Source organism: Diplotaxodon limnothrissa, linkage group LG7, assembly GCF_057381915.1.
Source record: "Diplotaxodon limnothrissa isolate DT_005_m linkage group LG7, D_limnothrissa_male_GT1.1, whole genome shotgun sequence".
In the NCBI taxonomy this organism is placed as follows: Eukaryota; Metazoa; Chordata; class Actinopteri; order Cichliformes; family Cichlidae; genus Diplotaxodon; species Diplotaxodon limnothrissa.
The window spans coordinates 55,911,075-55,938,855 of record NC_140602.1 but is presented as its reverse complement, the minus strand read 5'-3'; the positions used below and the strand labels follow the sequence as shown (position 1 = coordinate 55,938,855).

The following is a 27,781-nucleotide window of genomic DNA, read 5'->3' as shown; positions in this document are numbered from 1 at the left end:
TTTAAATCATGAAAGATGTATGCTGTGCAATCTTTTTATCCATCCATTCTCTTCTGTGGGGAAAGGGGGTACACCCTATAAAGGTCGCCAATCTGTCACTTTCCTAACACAGTGCCGTGACTAACACAGAGACCAACAACCATTTGCACCTATTGACAATTTAGAATTACAGATTAACTCCACTAACTAGAGGTCTTTGGACTGTGGGAGGAAGCCAGAGTACCTGGAGAGAACCCACTCAAATATGGAGACCGTGCAAACTTCAGAAAACACAAAAAGGTCCCAGCCAGAAGCCGGATTCAAACCCAGGACCTTCTTGTAACAGTGCTAACCATCATGCCACCTCACTCCACTGCAATCATCACACTCTGAAAAAAACAACAGCTCAAAAAATAATTAAAAGCCTAAAATTACCATGACATTCATGCCCATTTATGAGTATACGTGAACTTCTGACCTCAGCCGAATGTGTGGAAAAGATGATCTGAGATGACTGCAGTAGCTCATAACTGTTTTCTTTGTTTTTAATTTAATTGAAGGAACATAGACTTCATAATATCAAAGAACAAAACCCACTCTCACTGAACACAGACATCAGGACAAAAACAAAATATCACAGAAATGGTAAATGGCCTGTATTTGTATAGCACTTTACTAATCCCCTAAGGACCCCAAAGCACTTTACACATCCAGTCATCCACACATGGTGATGGCAAGCTACATTGTAGCCACAGCCACCCTGGGGCGCACTGACAGAGGTGAGGCTGCCGGACACTGGCGCCACCGGGCCCTCTGACCACCACCAGTAGGCAACGGGTGAAGTGTCTTGCCCAAGGACACGATGACTGAGACTGTCCAAGCCGGGGCTCGAACCAGCAACCTTCCGATTACAAGGCGAACTCCCAACTCTTGAGCCACAATCGCCCTCAGAAGGAAGTGAAAAAAGAAACAAGGCTTAGTACGCATCACTGAAACAAAGATCTGCTCGACAAGCTGGTACTCTACCACACATGCAGTTACCAGGATAAGGTATCAGTGTACAGGAAATGATGGAATGGGCACTGCATTGTGCTTAAGGTCAACTATCTGGCATCATTCAAATAAAACTGGGAGCAATGAGACCCAACAGAGTGTCAATCACAGAAGGCAAGCACAAGCTAGACTGAACAGCAACTGTCAAGATTGACTTGTGGGTCTGCTTTAGCAACAATCTCTCATATATTATTCCATTAACCAAGACGGTAGTCAATTAATGTTTCTTAGCACAATGTGTTAAAACAGATAGCTAGCTGGCTCTGACCAGAGACAAGAAATTCATCCCAAAAACAAAAAGAGGAAGAGGTTGTGGTTTTGTTAGGCCTGCGCCAGTTTCATGACTTAAAGCAACAGCTTCCTCAAAGCATACTGTCAATGGGAGGTTACCAGGCAACCAGCTGTCCACTTCACTTACATACCTACCAATTAAGGATGTTAAGAAACGCTGAAGAAGATGGCTATTAATGATTTAGCAGAACTGAAGAAACCTATAACTAGCAGTTACAATAATCAGTCCATCATTTCTCACTCCAGTTTCTCAAATGTGAAAACAAGTTGTCTTTTTCTTTATATTTTTTGATTGAAAATGGCTTTGTCAGGCAAAATGACCAGACATCGTGCAAATGTAAATGAGTTGCATTTACATTTGCATGATGTACAGTGGGGCAAAAAAGTATTTAGTCAGCCACCGATTGTGCAAGTTCCCCCACCTAAAATGATGACAGAGGTCAGTAATTTGCACCAGAGGTACACTTCAACTGTGAGAGACAGAATGTGAAAAAAAAATCCATGAATCCACATGGTAGGATTTGTAAAGAATTTATTCGTAAATCAGGGTGGAAAATAAGTATTTGGTCAATAACAAAAATACAACTCAATACTTTGTAACATAACCTTTGTTGGCAATAACAGAGGTCAAACGTTTACCAGGTTTGCACACACAGTAGCTGGTATTTTGGCCCATTCCTCCATGCAGATCTTCTCGAGAGCAGTGATGTTTTGGGGCTGTCGCCGAGCAACACGGAGGTCTGGAGACTGGCTAGGCCACTCCAGGACTTTCAAATGCTTCTTACGGAGCCACTCCTTTGTTGCCCGGGCGGTGTGTTTTGGATCATTGTCATGTTGGAAGACCCAGCCTCGTTTCATCTTCAAAGTTCTCACTGATGGAAGGAGGTTTTGGCTCAAAATCTCACGATACATGGCCCCATTCATTCTGTCCTTAACACGGATCAGTCGTCCTGTCCCCTTGGCAGGAAAACAGCCCCATAGCATGATGTTTCCACCCCCATGCTTCACAGTAGGTATGGTGTTCTTGGGATGCAACTCAGTATTCTTCTTCCTCCAAACACAACGAGTTGAGTTTATACCAAAAAGTTCTACTTTGGTTTCATCTGACCACATGACATTCTCCCAATCCTCTGCTGTATCATCCATGTGCTCTCTGGCAAACTTCAGACGGGCCTGGACATGCACTGGCTTCAGCAGCGGAACACGTCTGGCACTGCGGGATTTGATTCCCTGCCGTTGTAGTGTGTTACTGATGGTGACCTTTGTTACTTTGGTCCCAGCTCTCTGCAGGTCATTCACCAGGTCCCCCCGTGTGGTTCTGGGATCTTTGCTCACCGTTCTCATGATCATTTTGACCCCACGGGATGAGATCTTGCGTGGAGCCCCAGATCGAGGGAGATTATCAGTGGTCTTGTATGTCTTCCATTTTCTGATGATTGCTCCCACAGTTGATTTTTTCACACCAAGCTGCTTGCCTATTGTAGATTCACTTTTCCCAGTCTGGTGCAGGTCTACAATACTTTTCCTGGTGTCCTTCGAAAGCTCTTTGGTCTTGGCCATGGCGGAGTTTGGAGTCTGGCTGTTTGAGGCTGTGGACAGGTGTCTTTTATACAGATGATGAGTTCAAACAGGTGCCATTTATACAGGTAACGAGTGGGGGACAGAAAAGCTTCTTACAGAAGACGTTACAGGTTTGTGAGAGCCAGAGATTTTCCTTGTTTGAGGTGACCAAATACTTATTTTCCACCCTAATTTACGAATAAATTCTTTACAAATCCTACCATGTGGATTCATGGATTTTTTTTTTCACATTCTGTCTCTCACAGTTGAAGTGTACCTCTGGTGCAAATTACTGACCTTTGTCATCATTTTAAGTGGGGGAACTTGCACAATCGGTGGCTGACTAAATACTTTTTTGCCCCACTGTAGATGCAACTCAGTGACAAGTAGTGACCAAGTAGGTGATTTGAAACAGTAATCCATGCTTTTATTTCATCTCGTTTGGATTACTGTAATGCTCTGTATTTTAGAGTTAGTCAGTGTCTTCTCTCTCGTCTGCAGCTGGTCCAAAATGCTGCTGCACGACTTTTAACCAGAACTCATAAAAGAGAGCACATAACTCCCATCCTCGCCTAACTCCATTGGCTGCCTGTATAATTTACAGAGTGGGTCATTTATATGGATACACCGTAATAACATGGGAATGGTTGGTGATATTAAAGTCCTGTTTGTGGCACATTAGTATATGTGAGGGGGCAAACTCCTCAAGATGGGTGGTGACCATGGTGGCCATTTAGAAGTCGGCCATCTTGGATACAACTTTTGTTTTTTCAATAGGAAGAGGGCCATGTGACACATCAAACTTATTGGTAATGTCACAAGAAAAACAATGGTGTGCTTGGTTTCAACGTAACTTTATTCTTTCATGAGTTATTTATAAGTGTCTCTTTGTTCACAGCCATTGACATGTCGAGGAGGTCAACACGTGAGAAGCGGATCGAAATTGTGTTGATATCTGGTGAACGCAGTAACCGGGTCATTGCAGCAGATTTCAATGCAAGACACCCTACGAGACCACCCATCTCCCATACTACAGTTAGCAAACTGTTTGCTACGTTTTGTGAAACTGGTTCAGTGTTGGATTTGCCAAAATGTGGACACAAGAAAACTGTCACTAATGAAGAAACATCAGTGGCTGTCCTAGCTTCATTCAGCAAGAGCCCACAGCGTAGCACTTACCGCATGTCACTGGAGAGTGGCATTAGTCGAACATCCCTTCGGCGGATATTAGCTCCTCACAAATGGCACCCTTACAAACTCCAGCTACTGCAGCATCTAAACGAGGATGACCCAGATCGGCGCACAAAATTTGCAGAATGGGCAAAACAAAATTGGAACAGGACCCTCAGTTCACGCAGAAGATTTTGTTCAGCGATGAGGCAAACTTTTATGTGAATGGTGAAGTTAACAAACAAAACCACCGCTATTGGCCTGACACTAACCCACATTGGATGGATCCCTCCAAGACTGTTGGAACAACAAAAGTGATGGTTTGGTGTGGTATATGGGGTACAACGATAGTGGGTCCATTCTTCATCAATGGAAACCTCAAGGCCACTGGATATTTGAAATTGCTACATGATGATGTGTTTCCCTCTTTATGCACTGAAGCTGGCACGTTCCCTGAGTTTTTCCAGCAAGATGGTGCACCACCACATTATGGGTGCCAGGTCCGAGCATTCCTAGATGAACAGTTTCCTGGAAAGTGGATTGGTCGTCATGGGCCAGTTGAATGGCCCCCAAGATCTCCCGATCTGACCCCCTTAGAGTTTTATCTTTGGGGTCATCTGAAGGCAATTGTCTATGGTGTGAAGATACGAGATGTGCAGCACCTGAAACTATGGATACTGGATGCCTGTGCTGGCATTTCTCCTGCGGTGTTGCTATCAGTGTGTGAAGAGTGGGAGAAGAGGGTTGCATTGACAATCCAACACAATGGGCAGCACATTGAACACAGTTTATAAGTGGTCAGAAACTTGTAAATAACTCATAAAAGAATAAAGTTACGTTGAAGCCAAGCACACCATTGTTTTTCTTGTGACATTACCAATAAGTTTGATGTGTCACATGGCCCTCTTCCTATTGAAAAAACAAAAGTTGTATCCAAGATGGCCGACTTCTAAATGGCCACCATGGTCACCACCCATCTTGAGGAGTTTGCCCCCTCACATATACTAATGTGCCACAAACAGGACTTTAATATCACCAACCATTCCCATTTTATTACGGTGTATCCATATAAATGGCCCACCCTGTAATTAAGTGTGCCTATGCCAAGAGGCACACTTATTACTATTCGTCGGATTTATTATTATTCTTCTTATTATTATTATTTTCCTTTTTCCACCTAAAATTTTGCAGCGTAACTCACCCCGTACTTTTGGTGTTTATGACTTTTATAGTTTTTTAAATATTAATATTTTAGTGCAAATTTTCCCGCGCTTATGTACCGCACAGTTTTGAGACAAGGGTTACATATGTTATATCATTTTGTGCGGCTGGGTCTGGACTAGTATGCTATGACTTTTGGTGTTTATGACTTTTGTAGTTTTTTAAATATTTAGATTTTAGTGCAAATTTTGGCCCATTTCTAGGCAACTTTTGGCCCCATAGAAACAAATTTCAAACTTCATTTGTGGTGTGTTGGCTCTCTCTAGTGGTATGCCGGGAGTAGTACGGCCTGTCTACCCGTATTTGGATTACCGTAATGACGACAATATCAACGGCTCGCACAGCGTCGCTGCTTTCAGGAACCATTGGAATTTTTAAGGTTGCGCAAACCGTTGAATAGTTACGGTAACCGCAAGGGTATGCTTGGTGGAAAACTCCATATCCCACAATTCATAGCACACCTCTGCCGAGTAAAACAATGGCGGCTACCTCTTCGTTTTATATATGTCTTTTATTAGTTTTTCTAGGTCACAAAATAAACTTTTAAGATATTTTCAGGCGAGAATGTAGGTGTGTAAACTTCAAATAGCTGCTCGTTTTATCAAGACATCCCATATTAGCAAGTTCTCTTACGTGCTAGCTAGCTAGCCGGCTAGCAGCAACACGCGGCTAGCTAGCTAGCCAGCTAGCAGCAACACGCGGCTAGCTAGCTAGCTGGCTAGCAGCAACACGCGGCTAGCTAGCTAGCCGGCTAGCAGCAACACGCGGCTAGCTAGCTAGCCGGCTAGCAGCAACACGCGGCTAGCTAGCTAGCCGGCTAGCAGCAACACGCGGCTAGCTAGCTAGCCGGCTAGCAGCAACACGCGGCTAGCTAGCTAGCGCGGCTAGCGACCCTTCGCTAAAAAGCACCCGGGCTTCGCTTACAGTGAGGCGTCTCTAACTCCTTTCGCCCCCCCATCGCTCGCAAACAGTCTGTGTTTCAGTGGACTTATATTTCGTTTATATGGGCCGATGATGCTGGTCGATGTGGGAAAAATAACTGAGTTGTTTGGTGGTGGCTAACGCGGAGCTACAACAGAGGGCAGCTGGCCACCGGTGTATGTCTCTTTCCCCTCCTATGCGGGGAAAGAGACATACACCGGTGGCGAGGCGGCCGCCGATCGACCGGTGGTGGCTAACGTGGAGCTCAATCGTGGATAAGGGAAACCGAAGGCAGGAGAAGCAGGCGGCTGCCGGTCCGAGCGTGAGGTGAACTGAATTTCAGGTAAGAAGTTATGAACTGCACTCTATTTGGGTCAGATATAAACCGAGTTTAGGTGTAGTTTATTTTCATTGTGCTGACAGTTACAATAACTGGTTCTGCGCACGACAGCTGTGTTACTGATGTTGAACTTTATGACAGCCTCCCCTGTCATTCTCTCGCCTGTTGAAACTTCAATCATGAAACTGATCAATGATCGGCTTTTCTCTCGTGTGTTTATTGCGCTAAACTACGGAGCCCCCCAGGGGACATGGGAGAAAAAAAAATTACGGAGGAAAAAAAAAAATTAAGACGGACTTTTGCGAGATCTCGCAAAAGTATTGCGAGCGCTCGCAAAAGTATTGCGAGATCTCGCAAAAGTTTTAGCCGCATTCTTCGGAGGCCGCCAGCTCGAAGCCGACCGGGAGGTCGAGGCACGATGTGCCGGGAAAGCGGTGTTCCTCCCGGCTGTAGTAGGTCTCGACCTCCCGTTAGCTTCGAGCTAGTGGGTGTCAGATCTCCAAAAACGTCGGAGCTCTTTTGCAAATATGTGATGTCTTGTAAACCGAGCAGGTATCTGACGTTTACACAACTACATTCACGCCTCAAAATATCTTAAAAGTGTATTTTGTGACCCAGAAAGAGTAATATTACAACTAAGTAGCTGCCGCATTGGTTGGAGATCTCGCAAAAGTCCGTCTTAATTTTTTTTTTCTCCCTAATTTTTTTTTTTTCCTCCCTAATTTTTTTTTTCCCATGTCCCCTGGGGGGCTCCGTACTAAACAACAGCAGCATGGTTAAGCTTGATCAGCTGTTGTTAGAATTCATTAAATTTTAATTTCTAGTATCAGCTGATGTTTGCTGGAGCCACAGCTGTAAAAAAGGGCTGATCGAAACCAGGAGATGTCCTTACTGAATCATCAGAGCTGAACTGGTGATGGAGAAACAGGTTTACCTTTTAGGTGACATGAATGAGATGAAGGAAAGTTATCAACTGTTTCTGAGAGACAACTAACACCAAGCTCCTTTTTTTGTGTAGCTGACAGCTGGTAACTGTGCAGGGGCGGATCTAGCAAAGCTTTTGCCAGGGGGCCAGGTAGGGCATTAACAGAGAAAGGGGGACGCAAAGATATACTTTTCTTTCTTATTCTCATATAAAATATTTACCTTTTATTAAATAGTTATCTGAATCTTACAACCAAAGTTTGTATAATAATACACAAGATTGGCTGTAGACCATTGTTAATCATTCAGAACATTGTGTAAAAATAACAAAAAACAAAAAGTGAATGCAAAAGTGCATAAATATTTATTTTACGTGTTTGATGTGTGTGGCAGGGCGTGGTCTGCAGTGCCGCTGCAGGGGAGGTGGACCCACGGGCATAAAGTCTGTGCTCTCTCGGCTGTTTTTTTTTTTTTTTGGTGTGTGTTGGGCTGTGAGTTGAAAAGCTACAGCCGGCTGTGTGGGTACACCAACCATGTGTGAAAAGTGGTCCATAACGTAGTGCTTCAAAGCATGTTCATGCAAACATTGTTGGGTCTGCCGTGGTACAATGGGACTTCTGCTCATGAACCTCTGTGCACAGCGTCTGCAAATCGGGGCTGTATGAAGTCACCTCATCTTTACACAAAACTGTAAGCTGTCATCTGTGATGCGCGAGCGGTGTTTGTTTTTACCATACTTCATGGTGGAGAATGGCTGCTCTGCTGAGTTTTGCTCTCTGTAGCCGTATGAATGGCAAACTACACTGATTAGCAGCGGCATAGGCACACTTCTGAAATTTTCGCTTTCTAGTATTTATTTAATATTTCTTTATGTTATAAAAATGACTTTGAATCCTGATAAAAATGCAAAATCATGGGTTAAAAATGAAAACAAGAGAACTAAGAATGTATTAATATTTGTTGACAGAAAAACAGAAACTGTATATGTGCCAACCAAAGTGCCATTTTAATTCAGATGAAAAAAAAAAGGGATTTATTCATTCATTGTCCATTCAGGATCTTAAAAATGTGACAATAATAATGAAATAATACAAATAATGTAACAATAAGAATGCTGTAATAATAATTAATGTAAATCTAAATAATATTGTCCTTCAGAGAAATAGTTTGTAGTCCTGGAGAAGTTTACTCCTGCAGAGCAACTGGGACTGTCTGTGGTCATGATGGTTGAACCTCCAACCACTTTCCCAGCTTAGCCTCAGAGTGCTGCTGCTACTGTAGCAGCCGCTCTTCTCCTCTGTACTTGTCAGGACTTGCATTGTCACATCTGGGGATCCCAGGCCGTGCTGGAGAGGAGAGCCTAGTCTGGATGCTGACCTGCTGCCTGTAATTATTAGCCTTTTTCAGGCTCTTCTCCACAGGACGCCTGTCTTTTTCAGGGACAATCTTCATCCACAAATTCATAAAGTCCTTGTGAAGGGTCAGTTTATTGATGATTGTTCGCCCATGGTACCTGTGGAAGATTACAGTTGTCATTAATTTTCATTAATTGTGTAAACTCACAGAAAATAAAACATTGATGCACTTCAAACCCATTTAAAAGTACCCACCTGGCTTCAGGTGCAGCATCCCCTGCCATTCTAGAGGCAGCAATTAGAAACCTTTCAGTGAAGCTTCCTGCTTTCAGGATGACGGCTGCTCCAAGTTTGTCAGCCAGCTGGTGCAGGTGTTGAGCCGTGCTATTCCTCACTGCGACACAGCGATGGCTGAGCAAGGACAATATTAGACACACAACTCGGTGAACATGATCTCTCTTTCATGTCTTCTAATAAAATCACTACAGCTTCTTCTCTCCTCTTACGTCAGTCCTGTGTTAAACAGAGCGCTCAGAATCCGTCCATGGCTGCAATTTTCCACCATGGCATCAAGTGCCAGATTGACCTCCTGATGAAGAAAGTTGTTGTTGGGCTGTGCAAGCTTCAGCAATAGAGCTCGGCCTGTTGTTTCAACTTCTGGGTCCATTGTTTTCTGGAGCTGAATGTAGAGCTCATCGATGGTATGTATGGCCTCACAGGCTACTGCTGAGCGTTGGTTTTTCACCTAAAATGTGAGTGAAAATCATCAGTTGAGGCTGTAGTATGCACTTGAAGGGAAACTAGCTGCATGAAACACATATAAGAAACATAAAGTGTGCAATACCTCCTCAATGAGGACCAGACACACTTCATGCAGTTTAGTCTTCAGGATGTCCGAGTGGTGCTTTGCCAGAGACTGAATAGTTTGCAACCCCTGTCTTTTCTTAATCCTGTATTTACACAACACAACATTGAACACGACTTCAGGAACACCACAAATAACACAGCCACATTATGCAGCACTGTTTCTGTGCAGTATTTAATGTCTCCTTACTACGTTTCTTACCAGTCGTCTGAAGACAGCAGACTAAAGCTGTGGGACAGGCTCGCTACAGGTGTAGCTAGAGGCGGGAGTTTGACCCTGCCCTCTCTTGGATTATTCTGACTGCACTGACTGTCTGCTTTCTTGTCTGATAATCAATGAGGTTAGGAAAGAGAAACTGTAATTTCTTCTAATTCGAAGCATTGTACATGTTGCAGTGATTAATTGTTCATTAAAATCTTTTTAAAAAATCTCTTAATTTAAAGTTTGATTATTCAGCATCTTCTACAGTTACTGAGGAAAACCACTTACCGTCTATAGGGACGACTTTTGCACGGCGCAGCATCGTCCCAAGCCGAGGTCCTCGTTTTTGCGGTATGGGAACTGTTGGAGGTTTTGGAGTCAAAGGCTTTACTGCAGTAAATGCTTTGGTTGGTACTGTGTGTCCAGGTGAGGTTACAATCCCATCCTGGAAATGCTGCAGTTTTTCCAAAATAGGCCCAAATTTGTCTTTTACCGTCAAGACTCTTATTCCACGAATGACCTTCGTGTCTGTTTAGACAAAAAATAACTACAAATTGACATCTTACTAAAAAAAACCAACAACAATAAACATTTTTCTTCCTGATTTTTTTTTTCTTCAAAAAAGCATATAAAATGAATGGACAGCAAGAATATGTGTAATTTAGCATTAAAATAGATAATCTACAGTGTCAAATTTTAAAATCTAAACTAACTGATTAACAGCAGGTGTAACCACTAAAGAAAAGCATCACCTTTGAACCGACCTTCTCCTGAATGTTTAGCAGAGAAAACAGGCAATTGCGATGGACAAGCTGCTCGAGGAGGTGGAGGAACTGGAGTGAGCAGTGTCATCTCATCAGGGCTAACAATGAGAGGAATGGCCCTCAGCTCACTTGGTGTGTGTGTGTCTACAGAGCTGAGGCTACACAGACTTCTGTTAGGGTCCTCCTGATTCCAAAAGGGGTCATCCAACCAGGGACTTAAGTTCCAGCTTCTCTGGACTCTCTGTGGAGAGCCTGGGCATTGCTTAGGTAAAGGTGGGAGTCGCACAGCATAATCTCTGGGTCTCTGTGCGGTATGCAATCTGTCTGCCTGTTGAAAGAACACATTTGTCTTACTGCTCTGAGCTTTGTGAAAGTCCAGGATCCTGGACTCTGTGGTGAAGCGCTGACAGTTGCTCTGTCTACAGTGACTTACACAAAAATTACACTGTGCAAAGCAGCAAAATATAACACATCTCTCAGAAACGTTTACATTTGAACAGCAGAGAAGTCAAAAATGAGTATGTTTAGTTACTTACATCTCCATTTGTGCGTTTTCTCTGACTCAAATCTTGAAAGCAATGGAAAAAGGTATCTGATGTCTTTTCAGGCATGACTGAGATAAAAAAAAAAGTGAACAAATTGTTTAGAAACAGAAAGTTTGTGAGTGCTTCTCAGTGTGTGAGTGACAAGTTCTAACTCAGCTGCTCAGTAAATCAGTTATGATGATGTCATATGGAACTCACGGTGCATTTTTTGAAAATATTCATATATATACACTATTTTGTGTTTTTACAAAAATATCAGACATGTCTAAATCAAAGGCAGCTTATGATCTCTAATTATGATCTTTAATCAACAAATTTAAATAGACGTCCTAATCACAGCTTCTAAAACTAGACAACACTATACTGATAAATTCATATAAAACAGCAAAAAGGAGATAAAAGCACCATCATAAATAGAGAAATAAGTACAGTAAATAAATAAATACAGTTTTTAAAAAATACAGAAAAAAACATGTGTCATTTGCTACAACAACAACAACAAAATAGCAGTTTGGACAAAGCTGTTTCTTCAAGCTTCGCCTGCATTTAGGGGCTGCAAACCTCTGTCCCAAAGGAAGAAGCTGAAATCCTCCAATAAGGGGTGGGAGTCATTTAAAGTAGAGTAACTCATCCTCTACAACTGCCTAGTATTCAAGGACTCTATGTTAAGATGCTCTAACATGGTACAGTACCTTCAGAAACGCCCCAAATTTCTTATATATTGAAAATGCAATCTCTTCTCAGGAACCTTTTCTCGATTCAGTAGAAGTAGATCTAGTATTCATTTTAAAGTTCTAATGTTCGTTTTTAAATGTTTAAATGGTCTTGCCCCACCTTATCTCTCTGGACTTCTTCATCCTTACTCCTCCCCCAGGTTTCTCAGGTCAGCTGACAAGCCGCTCCTGGAGGTACCCAGGTCCAAGAAAAAGCTCAGAGGGGACAGGGCCCTCTCTATTGCTGCTCCTAATCTCTGGAACAATCTGCCCCAGCACATTAGGCCCCTTCACTGTCCACTTTTAAAATGCGTCTTAAAACCCATTTTGACTCCTTGGCATATGACACTGTATGACCCTGAGTTTATTGTTTTTAATCTATTGTACTCATTTTATTGTTTTTAATTCTAAAGATCATTTTGTACTTTTTATTTTGCGCTATTTGTGCTCATTTTATTATTTGCTGTCACTCTTATTTATTTATTTTGGGTAAATCTTTTTATTCATGTATTATTTTTGGCATGCCAAGTGTACAGCACTTTGTGTTCAGCTGTGTTGTTCTGAAAGTGCTATATAAATAAATTGCTTGCTTGCTATAGTGACACATGCTGGGCAGTTTTGTGGTTAAGCCTTTCTCAACCCCGAGGCAAGTTATTGAAATGGCAACGGGAGGAAACAACCCGGCAAAATAACACATGACAGCGAGATAAATTTATATTTGCATGTGTATTCAGAGTGTTACCACTATTCTAGGATTTCTATTGTCAGAATAATATTGGTGACTTTAGACCTTTATTTAAACTGTAGACTTGCTTGAACTTAAGTAGAAGGTTGGTTTGTTATGCTTCAAGGTTGGATTTTATTAATGAAAACATTAAAGGGAAAAATGTTAACAAGCAAACAAACCTTACTAAAAATGTTCATGTTATTCATTGCATTATACAACATAGTGAAGAAAGCTGCAAGCTTGACTAAAATTCAAGTATTAGGGAGCTCCATTAGCATCTAGTCTGGCTTCACTCTACAAGCCAGGACAGGTTTGCGTGACTGGAGGCTCAGACTGTGTATGCAACCAGAATAGACCCATAAAACTGGATGGAGCATTGTTTGACATATAATATTAATTCAGCAGTGGAGTTCTCTGCCAGGGCATGACTGACATTTATGAACATCGCTGTGAGGCATTTTATCACTCTTGGAGCCATATAGAAAATATTGCAGCTCCTCTTCCTGTCAGATAATGGCACTAATTTCACCAGCGTGGTTTAAACCTCTGTGACTGCTGAAGGGCAAGAATTACTGGTTCTTTGTGCGTCTTAATCCTTACCAAATAATGAGAAAAAGTCTGTCATTTTTCACGGCTTATAATTCAAAAGGTGGGCTTTTTCAAACCCCACATTAAAACAAATGTTTCTTTTTTGGCATGTATTCATTTATTTATTTATTTTTGATGCATCATTCCAAAGTAGTTATGCAATATAGAAAAAAATCTGCAATGAGGTAACCAAGCAGGTCACCAAGGGACAGTCGCCATGGCATTTTGTCCTGATTGTGTCAAGAGCGTGGCTATAAGCATAAAGGAAGAGAAATTCCATCCATCCATTCGCTTCCGCTTATCCTTTTCAGGGTCGCGGGGGGCGCTGGAGCCTATCCCAGCTGTCATAGGGCGAGAGGCGGGGTACACCCTGGACAGGTCGCCAGTCTCTCGCAGGGCCAACACACAGGGACAGACAACCATTCGCACTCACTTTCACTCGCACATTCACACCTAGTGACAATTTGGATTTAACCTATCCCCACAAGCTGCATGTCTTTGGATGGTGGGAGGAAGCCGGAGTACCCGGAGGGAACCCACGAAAACACGGGGAGAACATGCAAACTCCACACAGAAAGACCCCGGCCTGATGGTGGAATTGAACTCAGGACCTTCTTGCTGTGTGGCAACAGTGCTAACCACCGTGCCCCACTCTGAGAACTGCAATAAGAAAAAAAAAATTTCTTATTGCAGTTCTCAGAGTTACGAGATAATCTGAGAGAGCTACAGGAAGTAAATAAACCACTTTTTTTTTCTAGATATGAAAGAGTTGCTGAGACATGAACTCGCTTCCTGTTTAGTGGCTTCGCACACTGTTTCAGCTTACCGTAAGCCTGATAAGTTTTGTGAGGCTTTAAAACTCAAAATCATTTCTGACTGTGAAAATTTTTTCAGTTTTTCCAAAACTCCAAAATGTGGGAAGCTGAATATAATAGAAGCTAATTTCCTACGGTTATGTGGAAAAGAAAGCTGTCACAGGACTGTGAAAAACTAAATACACTTCATTATTCAGTAGCCTGTAGAGCTACTTCTGCAGCAATAACTTGAACTAATCACCTTCTGTATTGCTTCATCACTGTCACATTGTTGTGGAGGGATTTTGGCTCATTCGTCTTTACAGCATTGCCTTGGTTCATTAACATTTGTGGACATTCGTGCATAGCTCTCAAGGTCACGCCACAGCATTTCAATCAGTTTGAGGTCTGGACTTTGAGCCATTGTTGTACATTTTGGGGCTTATTTTGCTGTTGCATGACCCAGTTTCACTCAAGCTGTGGGACAGATTGGCCTTACATTTTATTCTAGAGTACTTTGGTGTACAGGTTAATGGTTGAGCTAATAACGGCAAGGTACCCGTGTCATGTGGTTGGAAAACAAACCCAAATCATCACCCCTCCTCCAACTGCATGTTGGTATGAGGTTTTTGTTGTGATATACTGTTTGCTTTTTTCCAAATGTGGTGCTGTGTATTATAGCCAAACATCTCTTTGGTAATCTTTGGTCTCGTCTCTGCAAAGCATATTGTTCCAGAGGTCTTGTGGTTTGTTTAGATGCAGCTGTGAAAGCCTGAGCCATGCTGCAGACTTTGTTTTAGAGAGAAGAACTTTAACATGCTAATTGAGGCCTGTAGAGTCTGGGATGTAGCTTTTAGGGGTTTTTTGCAGTTTCTTTGAGCGTTGCACAATCTGACCTTGAGGTGAATTAGCTTGGACTGCCACTCTTGGCAAGACGGTTGAATGGTCTTAACAGATCCCTGAATGCTCCAGACCAACAAACTGCTAAAATGTCAACTTTTAAAGAGGCGATCACACTTGCTGACGACTGCACAGGGTCCTGTCAAAACTCTTTGTAACATTTTGCTTAATCTGAGGAATCCCCTGCTGCTTTATTTGGCATGAAACGTTGTGCGGTTAAACATTTTCAACTCCGAACAACTGGTGTTGCTGAAGTGCTTAAGACACTGCTATGATAGCTATGAGTGCCCCTTATCAGTGCACCAGATTTTACTATACGGCTGTGGGCTTACCACTGAACTCCAAAAGCAGAAAAAATAATAACACATTAAGGCTGTGTACAGCTTTGGATGTTCCCCCTGCCAAATATCTTTTAGAAAAATATCACAAAATTCAAGCCAGTCATTTCATTTCATATTTAGGATTAAGTCTGCCTTCACTTTGCTAAATTCCAAAGCTTCCAAAAATGCCAAAGTAAATAATGCTGTAATTTCCTGTGCCCCATCTAAAGGCCTACTCTGTGTTTACAAAAACATGTGGTTTTTATACTCTAAAAGACCCATGGCAACGGCAACGCCTTTGACTGAATCCTCTCTTGGGACATTACCATATCTGATTCAGTGTGTGGAAAGGGTATATTAGAAGATCCAGACCCTGTTAAGAATCAAACATCCTGTTCCTCTAGCAATCTTCCACCAAAGTCATTAAGAACCCCCTTTCTAATATTAGAAGCTCCTTGACTCGAAATGATGATAACCCTGTCCTTTGGAATGGCAGTGTCTTAAAATTGTGTTTTGCAGGGTATAGAAAAATAGAAAAAGTGCAAAACTTTTCTTTGGAAGTGCATGTCATTGTTAAGTTCATACCCAAATTATTCTAACAGGGTACATATTGGATGGTCAAGCATTTGTGTCACTGCACACTCATCTCTTTGGAACCAACAAGCTGACAATTTGTGCATTTTATCCAGCTATTGTTCAAATGCACAAGAAGATGGCAAGGAGTTTCAAATTCCTCTACTTTTTCAGTCATTACAATTTCTGACAAGTTTGGCAGAACAAAAGTTGCCCTTTTTTTAATCAGATATACAGCTGTGACAGAGAGAGTACATTGAGTGAGGCTTGTAGTAAGAAATAGCTTTGAGTGCTCTAATTGAGTAGAAAAGTAGTATATGAGTACCAGTCCGTGGTGTTGTGCATTTCTGCCAGTCTTGCGGTCTGCTCATATGCAACTTTACAAGCCTAAGCCATGCTGTCATGTTCTATATAAAAGAAGAGGCTTTTTCCTGCTAACCCTTGGAAACAACACATACTTGTGCTCCTATGAATTTTAACATTTAGCATTCTAACTGAGGTCTGTAGAATCTGAGAGCTCTTGGGTTTTTTGGTATTTTCTCTAAACGTAGCATGGTCTTACCTTTGGCTGACATTGCTGGGAAATCCTCTCCTGGGAAGACAGCTGGCAGCTGTCCTGAATGTTTTCCACCACCTGTTAATAATCTTTTTCACCGTGGAATGGTGGACTGGAAATAACTTTTATTATAACATTTCCCAGACTGATTATCAATTTCTGCTTTAACAACATTGCTGAAGGCTTTCCTCTTTGACATTGTGTTAACATACCCATGAATGCTCCAGTCCAGCAAACTGATAACATTTCCATTTTTATAATAGACTTGATTAACTGTTTACCAAATTTGCTGGTGATCAGTTAATCAAGTGTATTTGATTAGCAGCACCCGGCTGCTGCCTACACTCTTACATCCAGTGGAAGGAGCAAAGGTGTACTTAGTTTTTCCTGGGACTGCATAGATTCCTTCATCCTATTGGTAGCCCAGTCATGAAAACCTGGGTAAAATATAAGAATTTTGGGGTAGTTTCTCAGGTTTCCACACTTGCTGGTGAGTCTTTCTAGACTAAAATCAGTAGCATCAAATCCAGGTAAATGCCATTTGTTATTAAAATACTTCAGCAGATTGGTAATTTTTTCTGACTAACTGGAAGTAACAAGTTAATTGTTAGTGACTTTATGGATTCATTTGCATGAAATAGCCTTTTTTATACTTTGCATTTTCCACAGTCTTGTGTTTTCTTCCTCGTGTGCTGCATGGAAACTGTATTAGAGATAAAAATCAGTGCAACACTAAATGATGCCTCAGTGTAAAATCTGATTATCATAGCCCTGCATGACTTTGGTCAAAAGCCCAAATCAATTTTTAGATATTTCCCTTTTCACTCAGCTGCTCCTTAGACAAACAAGACAGCCTTTGTTTCAGTTTTTTTTTTTTACCAAATTACATGTTCACCAGAAGGTAGGTTAGGCATTTACCTCATCTGATAACCTCATTCTTGATTGAACACTTAAGTGGATAATGTGAGTGGGAGGCTTTTCAGCACAAGTCCCCTGGAAACATTGGACCATGTTCTTGTCAACAACCAGTGTGAGTCATTCATTAAAGAAAAGTGCTTCCTGCGATCGAAGCCCAAAATAGATTGTGGCATTACAGATGTTAGCTTTAGCAGTTACTCTGGGCCTTTAATGCATTCATTTCACATAAATGCCTCAGTGCAAGTTCAAATGGTAACGCTTATATTTTCTTCCCATCATGTATGCCTCACATTCTGTTTTTCTTGTTCAAAAAAGAAACCCTGCATCTACTCTGTATGCTGAGTATTTTTAGTATTTCACTGTACACCCAAGGGATTCTAACTGCTTTAGCAATCTATTTGTCCCATCGTAGACCACAAATTTTCTGCTTTGCACTGCACTCTGTGTTTAGATACGCTCTAGGCAAATTTGGGTGAAGCAGTGCTCTTGTGTGACCCTTCAAATGAATGACTATATTCATGGGTTTGGGTGTCATATGCTACCTTTACAATGCTTAGAAATAAATTTTTTAAGTCTTGGTGGCGTGTTTGTGCCTTAAGGAGCAATGAACGTAGCCACCAGCAGGGGACTGACAGTTCTTCAGTTTCTTACAGTCCACTCGCAAAACCGTCACAGAAGCACACGAACACGTTATGGTAGTTCTCAGTTGCATCGCATTACTTTAAGCTTGACTTCTCTCTTGACTTCTTATGTATCCTTTTGTCTTGCAAGTCTGGAACATGCAACTAAGGAAGAATCCTTGATTTTTCATGTTGTGAGCTATCGACCCCAACTAAGCAGCAGACACGTCCTCAGAACACGACTCCAATATGTCGCATCAGAGGTGGCCTTTGGTATCCTTTTTTCTAGGAAAGGTTTTCTCTTTTAATTGATTGAAGGTATAATACTATTTGTCTGACTCCGACTCATGATTGTATGCCCAGTGTCTGTGCTTGTATTTGTATCTTTGCTAGACTTTGTTGCTGTGTACATAAGAACATGTGTTCCACTTGTTTGCTCATCTTTTCACATTAGTCAATAAAATAAACTTGCACTTGTGCAGTTTCCAAAGACTAAGGCCATCTGTGTATCTTTATCTGTCACACTGAGCCACTTGTAACGAGAGAGAGCGAACATGTCTCCACCAAGCTGATTATTGCACAAGCCTATAATCTGCGAACATCTGCAGCTTGACTAGTCTGTCGCCACTGGTCTCCACGGTGCGAGAAATCCGCCAACAGCAGATTTGTCGACTTTCTGCTTAAAAGAATTATCTCAGTTTGGAGCCAAACACAGTCTTGCTCAATTTCAGCGGGCAGACAGGGTTGAATAAAGAGCCATATTGATCAGGTTCAATTCAGAGTAATCTCTAATACACAGAAAGAACTATGACATACGTGAGCTAGAATTCTATTGCACCAAACTACCAGATGAACTGGAAGGATGTAAGTGTTGGTCGGAGAAAGTATTAAAAAGTGTAAATAAAACACCCCAACCGGTCGCAGCAGATGGCCCCGCCCCTCCCTGAGCCTGGTTCTGCTGGAGGTTTCTTCCTGTTAAAAGGAAGTTTTTCCTTCCCACTGTCGCCAAAGTGCTTGCTCATAGGGGGTCATATGATTGTTGGGTTTTCTGTGTATGCGACTGTTGTTGTGATTTGGTGCTATAAAAGAAAATTGAATTGAAGTGAATTGAAGTGAAAAGCTAATAACACAGTTTGTTTGTTTGTTTTTCCACATGTTGAGTTCTGTGGTGATTATTTCCTTTTGTTTTGGTTACAATTTTTCAATTTTGAATATGTTTTGGAGATCCTTCCACATAACTACTTTTATTTAAGTTAATGACTTAAATGCATTTCATAATAGATTACAGCAATATTTTTAAAAGCGCCAGAATGTTAGAAATAGTCTTGTTGGTGGTTTCAGTGACAAATAAACTGGACAAACTGAAAGAGTTTTAAATCTCAGGCTTGTTTTCAATAATTGGGTGAAAATTACTTACTCGCTGAATGCTAATAATTGCATGTGGTGTTGAGATCAGATGACAGACTCGGCCATTGAGGATATATCCCATTTCTTTGACTTGAGAGATTTTGGGGTTGCTTTTGCAGTATGGTTTGACTCATTATCCATGTGCTCTGTGGAGCACCGTCCAATTGCTTTTGCAGCAACTGGATGAATCTCAGCAGAGAGTAATCACCCTGCTACTTCTGTCTGCAGTCACATCATCAGTAAACACTAGTAATTTAGTTCTAGTGGCAGCCATACATGCCCGTTCTCTGCCTCGGTCATGTTTGATGTTCACAAGCTGTTTCTCTCCTTCTCCAGCCTTTTCTCTTCCCAACAAGCTCATTTTGGTTTTATGTGTCCAGAGACAGACGAACTTCCAGGTCTTTTTGATTTTTTTTCTGGCAAAGTCTGATCTGGCCTTCCTGCTCTTTAGTGTAACCAGGGGCTTGCACCTTGTCATAAACCGACTGTATCTCTTGATGCATCTATTGGTCTTTCGGGTCTTTTGGCACTGCTGAGCTGGCCAGTACATTCCTTCTTTTTAATAATGTACCAGATTGTTGACTTGGCGACTTCTGAAGATTTTCCTACCTGATAGTTTTGAGTTATTTAACCTCACAATCCCCCTCCGTTGTATTGACGTCTTTTTGGACATCATCCTAATTCCAGTAAAAAGCTACCAAATACAAGTTCAACACTTGGGACACTAAATCTTCTATCTTATCTTAATATGTAATGAAAAACATAAAATAATGTATGTATGTATGAAATAATGAGGGAATGGGCCTGATCTGGCCATGTCAGTGAACTATCCAATTAATTTTGAACTTTTACCATAGTTTTCTGCAGCTTTTTATTGAACAGTAGTTCATTGTTGTGCAGGTTCTACATTCTGAGCTGATGAAATCAGCAGCTGTAAGCTATGTGTTCCTGCGACCGTTAAGGCTGTGCTGGCAGACCAAGTGAGGCAAATCCAGTCTATTCCAATTATACTGCGGAGCACTTTACTCCACTTAAGTGCATTACCCCCTAATCAGTGCCTGGCTGTGCTCAGTTAGTACTTAGTGCATGACCTTTCCTTCATATTCATGAAAAGTAAGAGCTGCTGGAAAATTAGCTTCAGTCACAGTGAATTCTCTTATTCATATGTGAAGTTGCATTTATATGTGAAACGAAGTAATGTTTCTTTTAAGTTTTGATCAACAACAGTAACTGGCACAGAACACACAGTAGTTATAAATGCATTAAATCAAACAAGTGTAAATGCATTCAAGGTTCACTATGGATTTTTCAGCCGCTTTTTGTCGCTGTAACACTTCGTATTTTCAGTAACTGCCAATGTGAAGGAGCAGAAACAAGTTGAGAAAGCAACGCTGACATGTCATCATCTTCCTCGCTGATACGGTAAACTTGTAAGAAAGCGCTTCCTTATTTAGGTGTCACGTCCTTATTGCACATTTAAAAAACAGAGAGCAGCTTTATTGTACATCTGGATTTTTATTTGTAGACACGTGCTATTTGTTCATAAATCACAATTTGTTACCGTCCTGTTAGCTCTGTTTTTGGTCCCTGGGTAGGTTTTAACTGCCTCTCTGCTGTCTTGTGTTGAACAGGCAGTGCACGGGGAGAGCTGCTGAAAACAAATGCAAAACAGGGAAAGAACAAACTCTGCAACAAAGTGAGCTCTTGGGTTGTAATTTTATTAAACTGTTACGGTCTGCTATGGTCAAAGTTTTGCTTTTTTTTTTTTTTTTTATTGGTCAGAGTTTTCTTATTTATTATTTTCTATATTCTTGTAATTGTTGTGCTTTAAGTTCTGTAGTTTCAGCGCAGGTTATATTTAAGTCCTTGAGTTTCCAGTTTATTTTGCCTCCCCTGTGTTTCCTTTATCCTGTTATCAAGTCTTAGTCCACAGGTGTCGAACTCCAGGCCTCGAGGGCCGGTGTCCTGCAGGTTTTAGATGTCTCCTTGATCCAACACGGCTGATTCAAATGGCTAAATAACCTCCTCAACATGTCTTGAAGTTCTCCAGATGCCTGCTAATGAAGTAATCATTTGATTCAGGTGTGTTGACCCAGGGTGAGATCTAAAACCTGCAGGACACCGGCCCTTGAGGCCTGGAGTTCGACACCCTTGTCTTAGTCTCTCTGGTAGGTGTTTTTCTGTCTTGTTACTTTCTGCTTTCATCTGATAGTCATTTATCTATGGTGCCATGTTTTAGTTTTACTTCCCCATGTTTTGTCTGATTTAGTTCAGCTGTGTCTCCCAGGTGTCTCACTCTTCCCCAATTACCCTTCTGTTAGGTTGTTTTTGCTCCTATCCTGTTCACTTTTCTCTGTCAGTTATGCTTTATGTATTTTTGCTTAAAACCTATGGATTCTGCAGTTGAGTCTCTGTTGCATATTTTCATTGCAGCAGGCAGTGGTGCACAGGTGGCAGCTGGAAGAGCTGCAGGCCACCGGCATGCCTCAAACACCTCCAGGATGGGGCAATGAGCCACCAGTGTCAAGGGGCATTTTCACGGATTTCCACAGGCTATCCTAAAGTGGCTGGGGCTCTCCCCAGAAGACCATTGTTGCTGGTTCCAGGGTGACTGCATGGGAGCGAAGGAACAACCTTTCGCTTTTCTCTCCTCTCGCTTTTCGTCCTTGCCTGGGGGGTAGGCTAGGCCGGACTAAGTCAGGCGATGGCGGTATGTGGTCAGGTGTGGTTTGTCGCTCAGCTGCAGGGGAGGGGTGGAGCAATGGGTCCAGGGGTCTGTGCTAGGGGAGGCTAGCTGACAGCTGATTCCCATTGCACTAATCACCTAATCACCCATTCCCCTATCTCAGTAGCTGCTGGGGCCTGGAGCGGAGAGTTGTGCCTGAGAGCTGACCATGGAGCAGATCAGAGACTGTGTGCGAATAAAAAAATCACTAAAACGCAACTCCGAACTCTTCCCTTGTGTTTGAATGTGTGGAGGGCGGGGACAAGTAACAGAGTGTTACACCGTGTTATAAGCCAATTGGATTGCATGCTTTTTCTTAGTAAGCCTAAGTAATTATAATTTACAGTGGAGTCTCTTTCCAGTTTAACACAGATCTCTTCCTCTTATGACTTTCAGTAGCTACCACACTGCAGTCTCAGCATATCTACACATTTTATGGCCTAAAATGACATGCACTTTTCTGTGGTTGTAGCAACTCTGACACTGGAAGAGGCTAACTTCTCACAAAAGATGTTGGTGTCGTTGGCTTTTAGTGAAACAGCGACAACGGTTGAAATGTGGAAGACTTAATTCTTATTATTTTACTGTTTTGTGTTTTTTGTTGTTTTTTTAAATGCAGTAAATGTAGTTTTGCATCTGTGGACACAGCCGTGCTAACTGTTTCACTCTGCTTTAAAAATGCTAAGCTACGCACCCAGTGTCTTGTGGGTGGGAGTATAAAAGTATTATTAGGCATGTAACGACAACCACAGGAGCTACAAAAACTTTCTGTTTACTAAGCAGTAAGAACAAAAACTGAGTTTCAAATGAGATTCTTGCAGACCTCACGCTGCGTGCCATCAGCTATGTGCTTATTTTTCCACTCACAGTCCAAAGACATTCAAGGGAACTGAACAAAGTTTTAATGGCAAAAAACTTTCTCAGTGAGGATCATGTTACAGTCCAGTTCATAACCTTTAGACAACCCTTAAGAAAAGCGTCATGATCACCCAGGGCAGAATGGCTCTTTTGATTCTCGTTATCTGGGACAGCCTCAATCCTGCACTTATGTTAATCCATCGGTTGTAGCACCATGCAGCTGATGTCTGTGACACAGGACTGAGCTAAAGCAGATTTCCAGTGATCTACAAACCCGGATGGCATACACAGAGTCTGAGCCAGGGCCTCTTACGCAAGTTCAGCCAGCTGTGGCTGTTTGGGCTGTGCGTGCAGGGAATGTGTTTACATAACGCTCATTTAGGCTTTTCCCTTCACATAGCAGGACCTAAAGAAAGTCAGAGGCATGCTGCTAGTACTAGACAAGAAGTTCCAAAAAGTTCTGTACAAGAGTTGTTGTTTTTTAATTCGGACACTGATGTTTATGAGGATTATGTAACAGTGGAAATAAAATATTGTGACTGTTTACTGAATAAAAAAACTATTATTCCTGAAAGTTAAATACAGCATAGCTTCAGCCCCACACCGGGTAACCTATTTTTCTGTCCTGTGGCTACGTTTGGATTAAAAAATGGAGTGTGAACTGCAGTGGTGCCATTGTAAGACATTCATATAGGAAAACAACTCTTATATTACTATTATTATCTATTATCTACTATTACTATCTTATTAATATTGTACTTACTCCAGAAGTTGATTCAGTTCATCTGAATGTAGCATTTTCAGTGGGAGGCTGAAGAAGTCACTTGGATAAGTGATAAAGCCTTTCTCCCAGTGAATACGCTGCATCAAGATGAGCAGAATCAACTATTACCTGGATGACCGAGCATGCATCAAAAAGTATTCTGCAGTATTTACAGTCCACCCCTGGCTATCGGTGCTCATAACACTCAAATATCATGTTTGGAAGCATCATTTTCTGTCCCAGATGGGATCAGGCAGCTCAGGTTAAGTCTCAGAGTATTTCAGGTACTGCTTTCATGTGAGATGACCTTAATGTGTCTCTGCTTCCATGTGCCACTGCAATCATGATGGCAGCACAGACTCCTGTCCTGCTTTTTCCTCAGGCGCAGAATCAGCTCCTGATCTGCACTAAGCCCTGGGCCTTAAATCCCTCTCAGACACTCAATAATGCGCTTCGTGTGGGACCACACCGGGGTCGTGTCACTCTTCTGAGCCCTGACAGAGGGAGAACCTTCTCCTCCCCCCCATCATCCTCTTTTATTTGTTCTCAACCACTTGGTCTCAGCTTTTTCTACTTTTTGACCTTCCATTCTCATTCCCCTCCACTGGCAGCTCTAAATATGACCGCAAATCCAAAAGGAAGCAAAGGAAAATCAAGAGGACCTCTGCAATGACTCTACCTTTTCTAACTGACATCACAGTGAAATTGCTACAGTCATACGTGGCTCGACGGAACTGCATTAAAAAAAAGTCCTGCGGTCTGCTGAACTAAAAATAAAACAATGCAGTTGAATGTGAAACTTTCATGTGGCACATGTTCTGCTGCACTTTCAGATCAATGATTGACGAGTGTTCTGAGGAGCTGTGAAACTACAAAACAAACCTCACACGCACTAAGTGTGAATCACCGTCTGGCCGTTTCAAGCAGCGATGCACTGACTGTGCTATAAAAGACACAAAGTTCACATCAAGTGATAAATGACTTCCAAAAATATAGCAGCCAGTAATGATTGGCAAAATTCAAGCACCATGTGAACTGCGTGTAGTTAGCATGTGGGAGCCATTACTGCAACATGTACCAAGCCTTTTTCTGTTTTACTGATTGCTTATGAGGTGCACTCTAGAAATCTATTTGCACTGCATTTAAAGCTCTTTCTTGAAAAGATGCACTAAAGAGTATTTTTAATCTAACAATTGATTCAGTTGCAGTGTATGGCTTTATCATTGCTAATGACTTCCTTCAGGAAGTTTAGACTTTGACAATAAAAAGCTCTAAGTCTATGTGCAGCTTCTTGCACAGCAAAATTGGGTAGCTGGCGCACAAAGGTGCAAAAGTAAAAGGAAGAGAAACCGATACACAACGAGGGGGGGGGGAATAAATAAATAAAAAAAATAAAAAGCAATTTATATGAATACATATATGTGAGTGAAACTATTTACATGGTGTATGTGTAAGAAACATTAAAACAAACATTGTGGGTCTGTATACAAGGGCAGTTATATAATGTAATAGATAAATAAGGGTGGAAGGGCTATGGTCATTTAGGGTGGAGATGGTAGTTCTACTGGGACCAAAATATTGCACATGAGCCAAAAGAATTGCACAGAACATGAAAAGACTGAGATGTTGCACATAGATGATCAACAGCAGTGTCAGAGTGGATGTGTTGGGGAAGTCTTTACACACTCTTAGTTTGCATTAAGAGTTCTGACAGCCCACGGGAAGAAGCTGTTCTTTAATCTGTTGGTTTTGCACCTGATGCATCTGAACCTTTTTCCAGGGGCAGGATGTTGAAGAGGTGGTGGTTAGGATGGAGGTGGTCCTATATAATTGCTCTGGCTCTGGAGAGACATCTTGAGCTGGGAATAAAGTCCAGGGAGGGGAGTGGACAGCCGATCCCCTAAGTTTGCAAGTTTGACCACGTCTTTTAAACATGCTTTACAAATAAAGCTAACTTGACTTGGATCAACTAAAGACCCTTCATGGAGCTTTTACAACAACCTGACAGAACAGCAGAAGAATCACAGGGCTCAAAACCCCCTCCACCATCACTGCTGTGCCCATTTACAGAGGGAGAACGCAGCCAACGAGGTAGATCAGACATCTGAATGCCTCCTGGGTGAGGTGTTTCAGACCAACCACATCCAACAAAGACCCTGGAGCACACTCAGGACACACTGGAGAGATTAAATCTTTCAGCTGGCTTGGGAATGCCTTCAGGTGCTCCCAGAAGAGCTAGATGAAGAAGCTGGATAGAGGGAGGTCAGGGCATCTGTGGGATCTGCTACCTCCATGACCTGGATCCAGATAAGAGGTAACAAATGAATGATTTTGGTTGATTTGGTCCTGAAGACCACAAGCAGGAAAAAGAAAGAAATCTGATAGATCACTTCTAGCAACTCAAAACTACTAAACTAATGACATTTTTTTAAAATCAGTGTTCATCTGATCGAGTTGAATTATGGGTAAAAAGGAATTTAAAAAAAACATTGCTCTCTTTTCGTACTATTCAAATCATTTTCAAAGTCTATGTAGAGAGAGGCTGACTTTATTACCACAATGAAACGATGCATAGATGGATGACAGCGAAATCCGAAAATAAATACATGAAAAAATGTGTTATACCACAACTTCCTGCAGAACATCGAGCCAACGCCTAAAATGCTAACACTGATATCATTTCTTGGTCACACACGAAGCTGAACTCGAGTTATTGTAACAAAGGTAGACGGGCCTAAAGACAGTATCCTCCGTTTCTGAGCTCAGAGTGTACACAGTTTGTCGGTACACCCGACATTTAGCAGCATTACACAGAGACCACAATATCGCCGAGTCATACACCATCCTCTCATTTCACTGTAATCCAGGCCGCGAGGGTTTTAATCACTGCGCTTGTTGTATTTTGCCACACATGGAGACGACTCCCGTGCGCTCTGAAGGAGCAGTTCAGGTCCCAAAAATCTATTTCAAACTCCAACTCAGCTGTATTCACTTATAACTGTGTTTGTTTATTTAATTGTTGCAACACAAGCGTTCCCACAAGTCCTGAAAATAATATTCTTTTATTGGTATTCCACCCTGTTCATAACCTCTGCATTGTGTACTTTGTGCATTCACTTGCCCGAACTCAACCAAACGCCACCCACACATACAAACACTTTTGCTTGTGTCCACATTGCATCATTCATGTGACTTTGCACGAAGAGCTGTATCAACAAAAGTCAGGTACACTGCGGCGACTTGAGCAGGGCACACATGACAGTTTGAGCTCTTGCATAATCGTCAGGGATCTTTTTTGCTTTAAGGAAGAAGAAATACTTAAATTACATGTCACACAATCTGGGCTGGGCGTCTATAATCAGCTAGGGTTGCCAACTCCCTGAAAAATAAATAAGGGACACCTCGTGGCCAGGACCGGGCGACCCAGTTGTCTTCACCCTTCCCAGTGTGGTGAATTTTCTAGCTCTTTTTTTGTGTGTGAAATTATTTTTTTAACCATTTGACTTGAAGTTGATTTAAGTAGATGCATATTCTATTCTTTGTGATATCAACACATGTGAAACAAATGATCATTTAGCTATTTATTTTTAGCTCAAAATGACAACATTAACACAATAAAACAGGTCTCTTTCTTAAACAGAAGCCTGTCATGCTTAACTTTTGAGAATATAAGTAAATCTTTCTTTAAAAGAACTCTGTCCTGCTTAACTTAAAATAATAGAAAACAATAGAAAGAAAAATATTCTTGTAACAGTGCCAAGCTGGTCAAGAAGGCTCACCAGCGCCTCTTCTTCTTGAGGACTCTGAGGAAGAACCACCTGTCCTCAGACATCCTGGTGAACTTCTATCGTTGCACCATCGAGAGCATCCTGACCAACTGTATAACAGTCTGGTACGGGAACTGCTCTGCCTCGGACCGGAAGGCGTTGCAGAGGGTCGTGAAAACTGCCCAGCGCATCGCCGGAGCACCACTTCCTGCCATAAAAGACATCTACAGGAAGCGGTGTCTGAAAAGGGCTGGGAAAATCATCAAAGACCCCAGTCACCCATCACATGGACTCTTCACCCTCCTGCCCTCTGGGAGGCGCCACAGGAGCCTCCGGACTAAGACCACCAGGTACCGGAACAGC

The 27,781-nt window shown here is 41.9% G+C and overlaps 1 protein-coding gene across 1 annotated transcript; it reads right to left on the bottom strand.

Annotated features, from left to right (window-relative positions):
• Positions 1 to 8,731: 8,731 nt before the first annotated feature.
• Positions 8,732 to 11,255, bottom strand: LOC146629286 (TOG array regulator of axonemal microtubules protein 1-like). The gene is made up of 8 exons (XM_085357125.1): positions 11,181 to 11,255; positions 10,633 to 10,972; positions 10,169 to 10,408; positions 9,881 to 10,004; positions 9,659 to 9,764; positions 9,321 to 9,559; positions 9,070 to 9,225; positions 8,732 to 8,972 (listed from the first exon to the last, which is right to left on the bottom strand). Exons 1-8 carry the CDS (start codon positions 11,253 to 11,255, stop codon positions 8,732 to 8,734), a joined length of 1,521 nt encoding a protein of 506 aa, XP_085213251.1.
• Positions 11,256 to 27,781: the final 16,526 nt, after the last annotated feature.

Coding starts and splice junctions, on each gene's coding strand:
- LOC146629286 (XM_085357125.1), bottom strand. CDS start 11,255: ATGCCTGAAAAGACATCAGATACCTTTTTCCATTGCTTTCAAGATTTG. Junction 10,005..10,168: donor AAAAGTCGTCCCTATAGACG/GTAAGTGGTTTT, acceptor ATTGATTATCAG/ACAAGAAAGCAGACAGTCAG. Junction 9,226..9,320: donor CTGTTTAACACAGGACTGAC/GTAAGAGGAGAG, acceptor GTCCTTGCTCAG/CCATCGCTGTGTCGCAGTGA.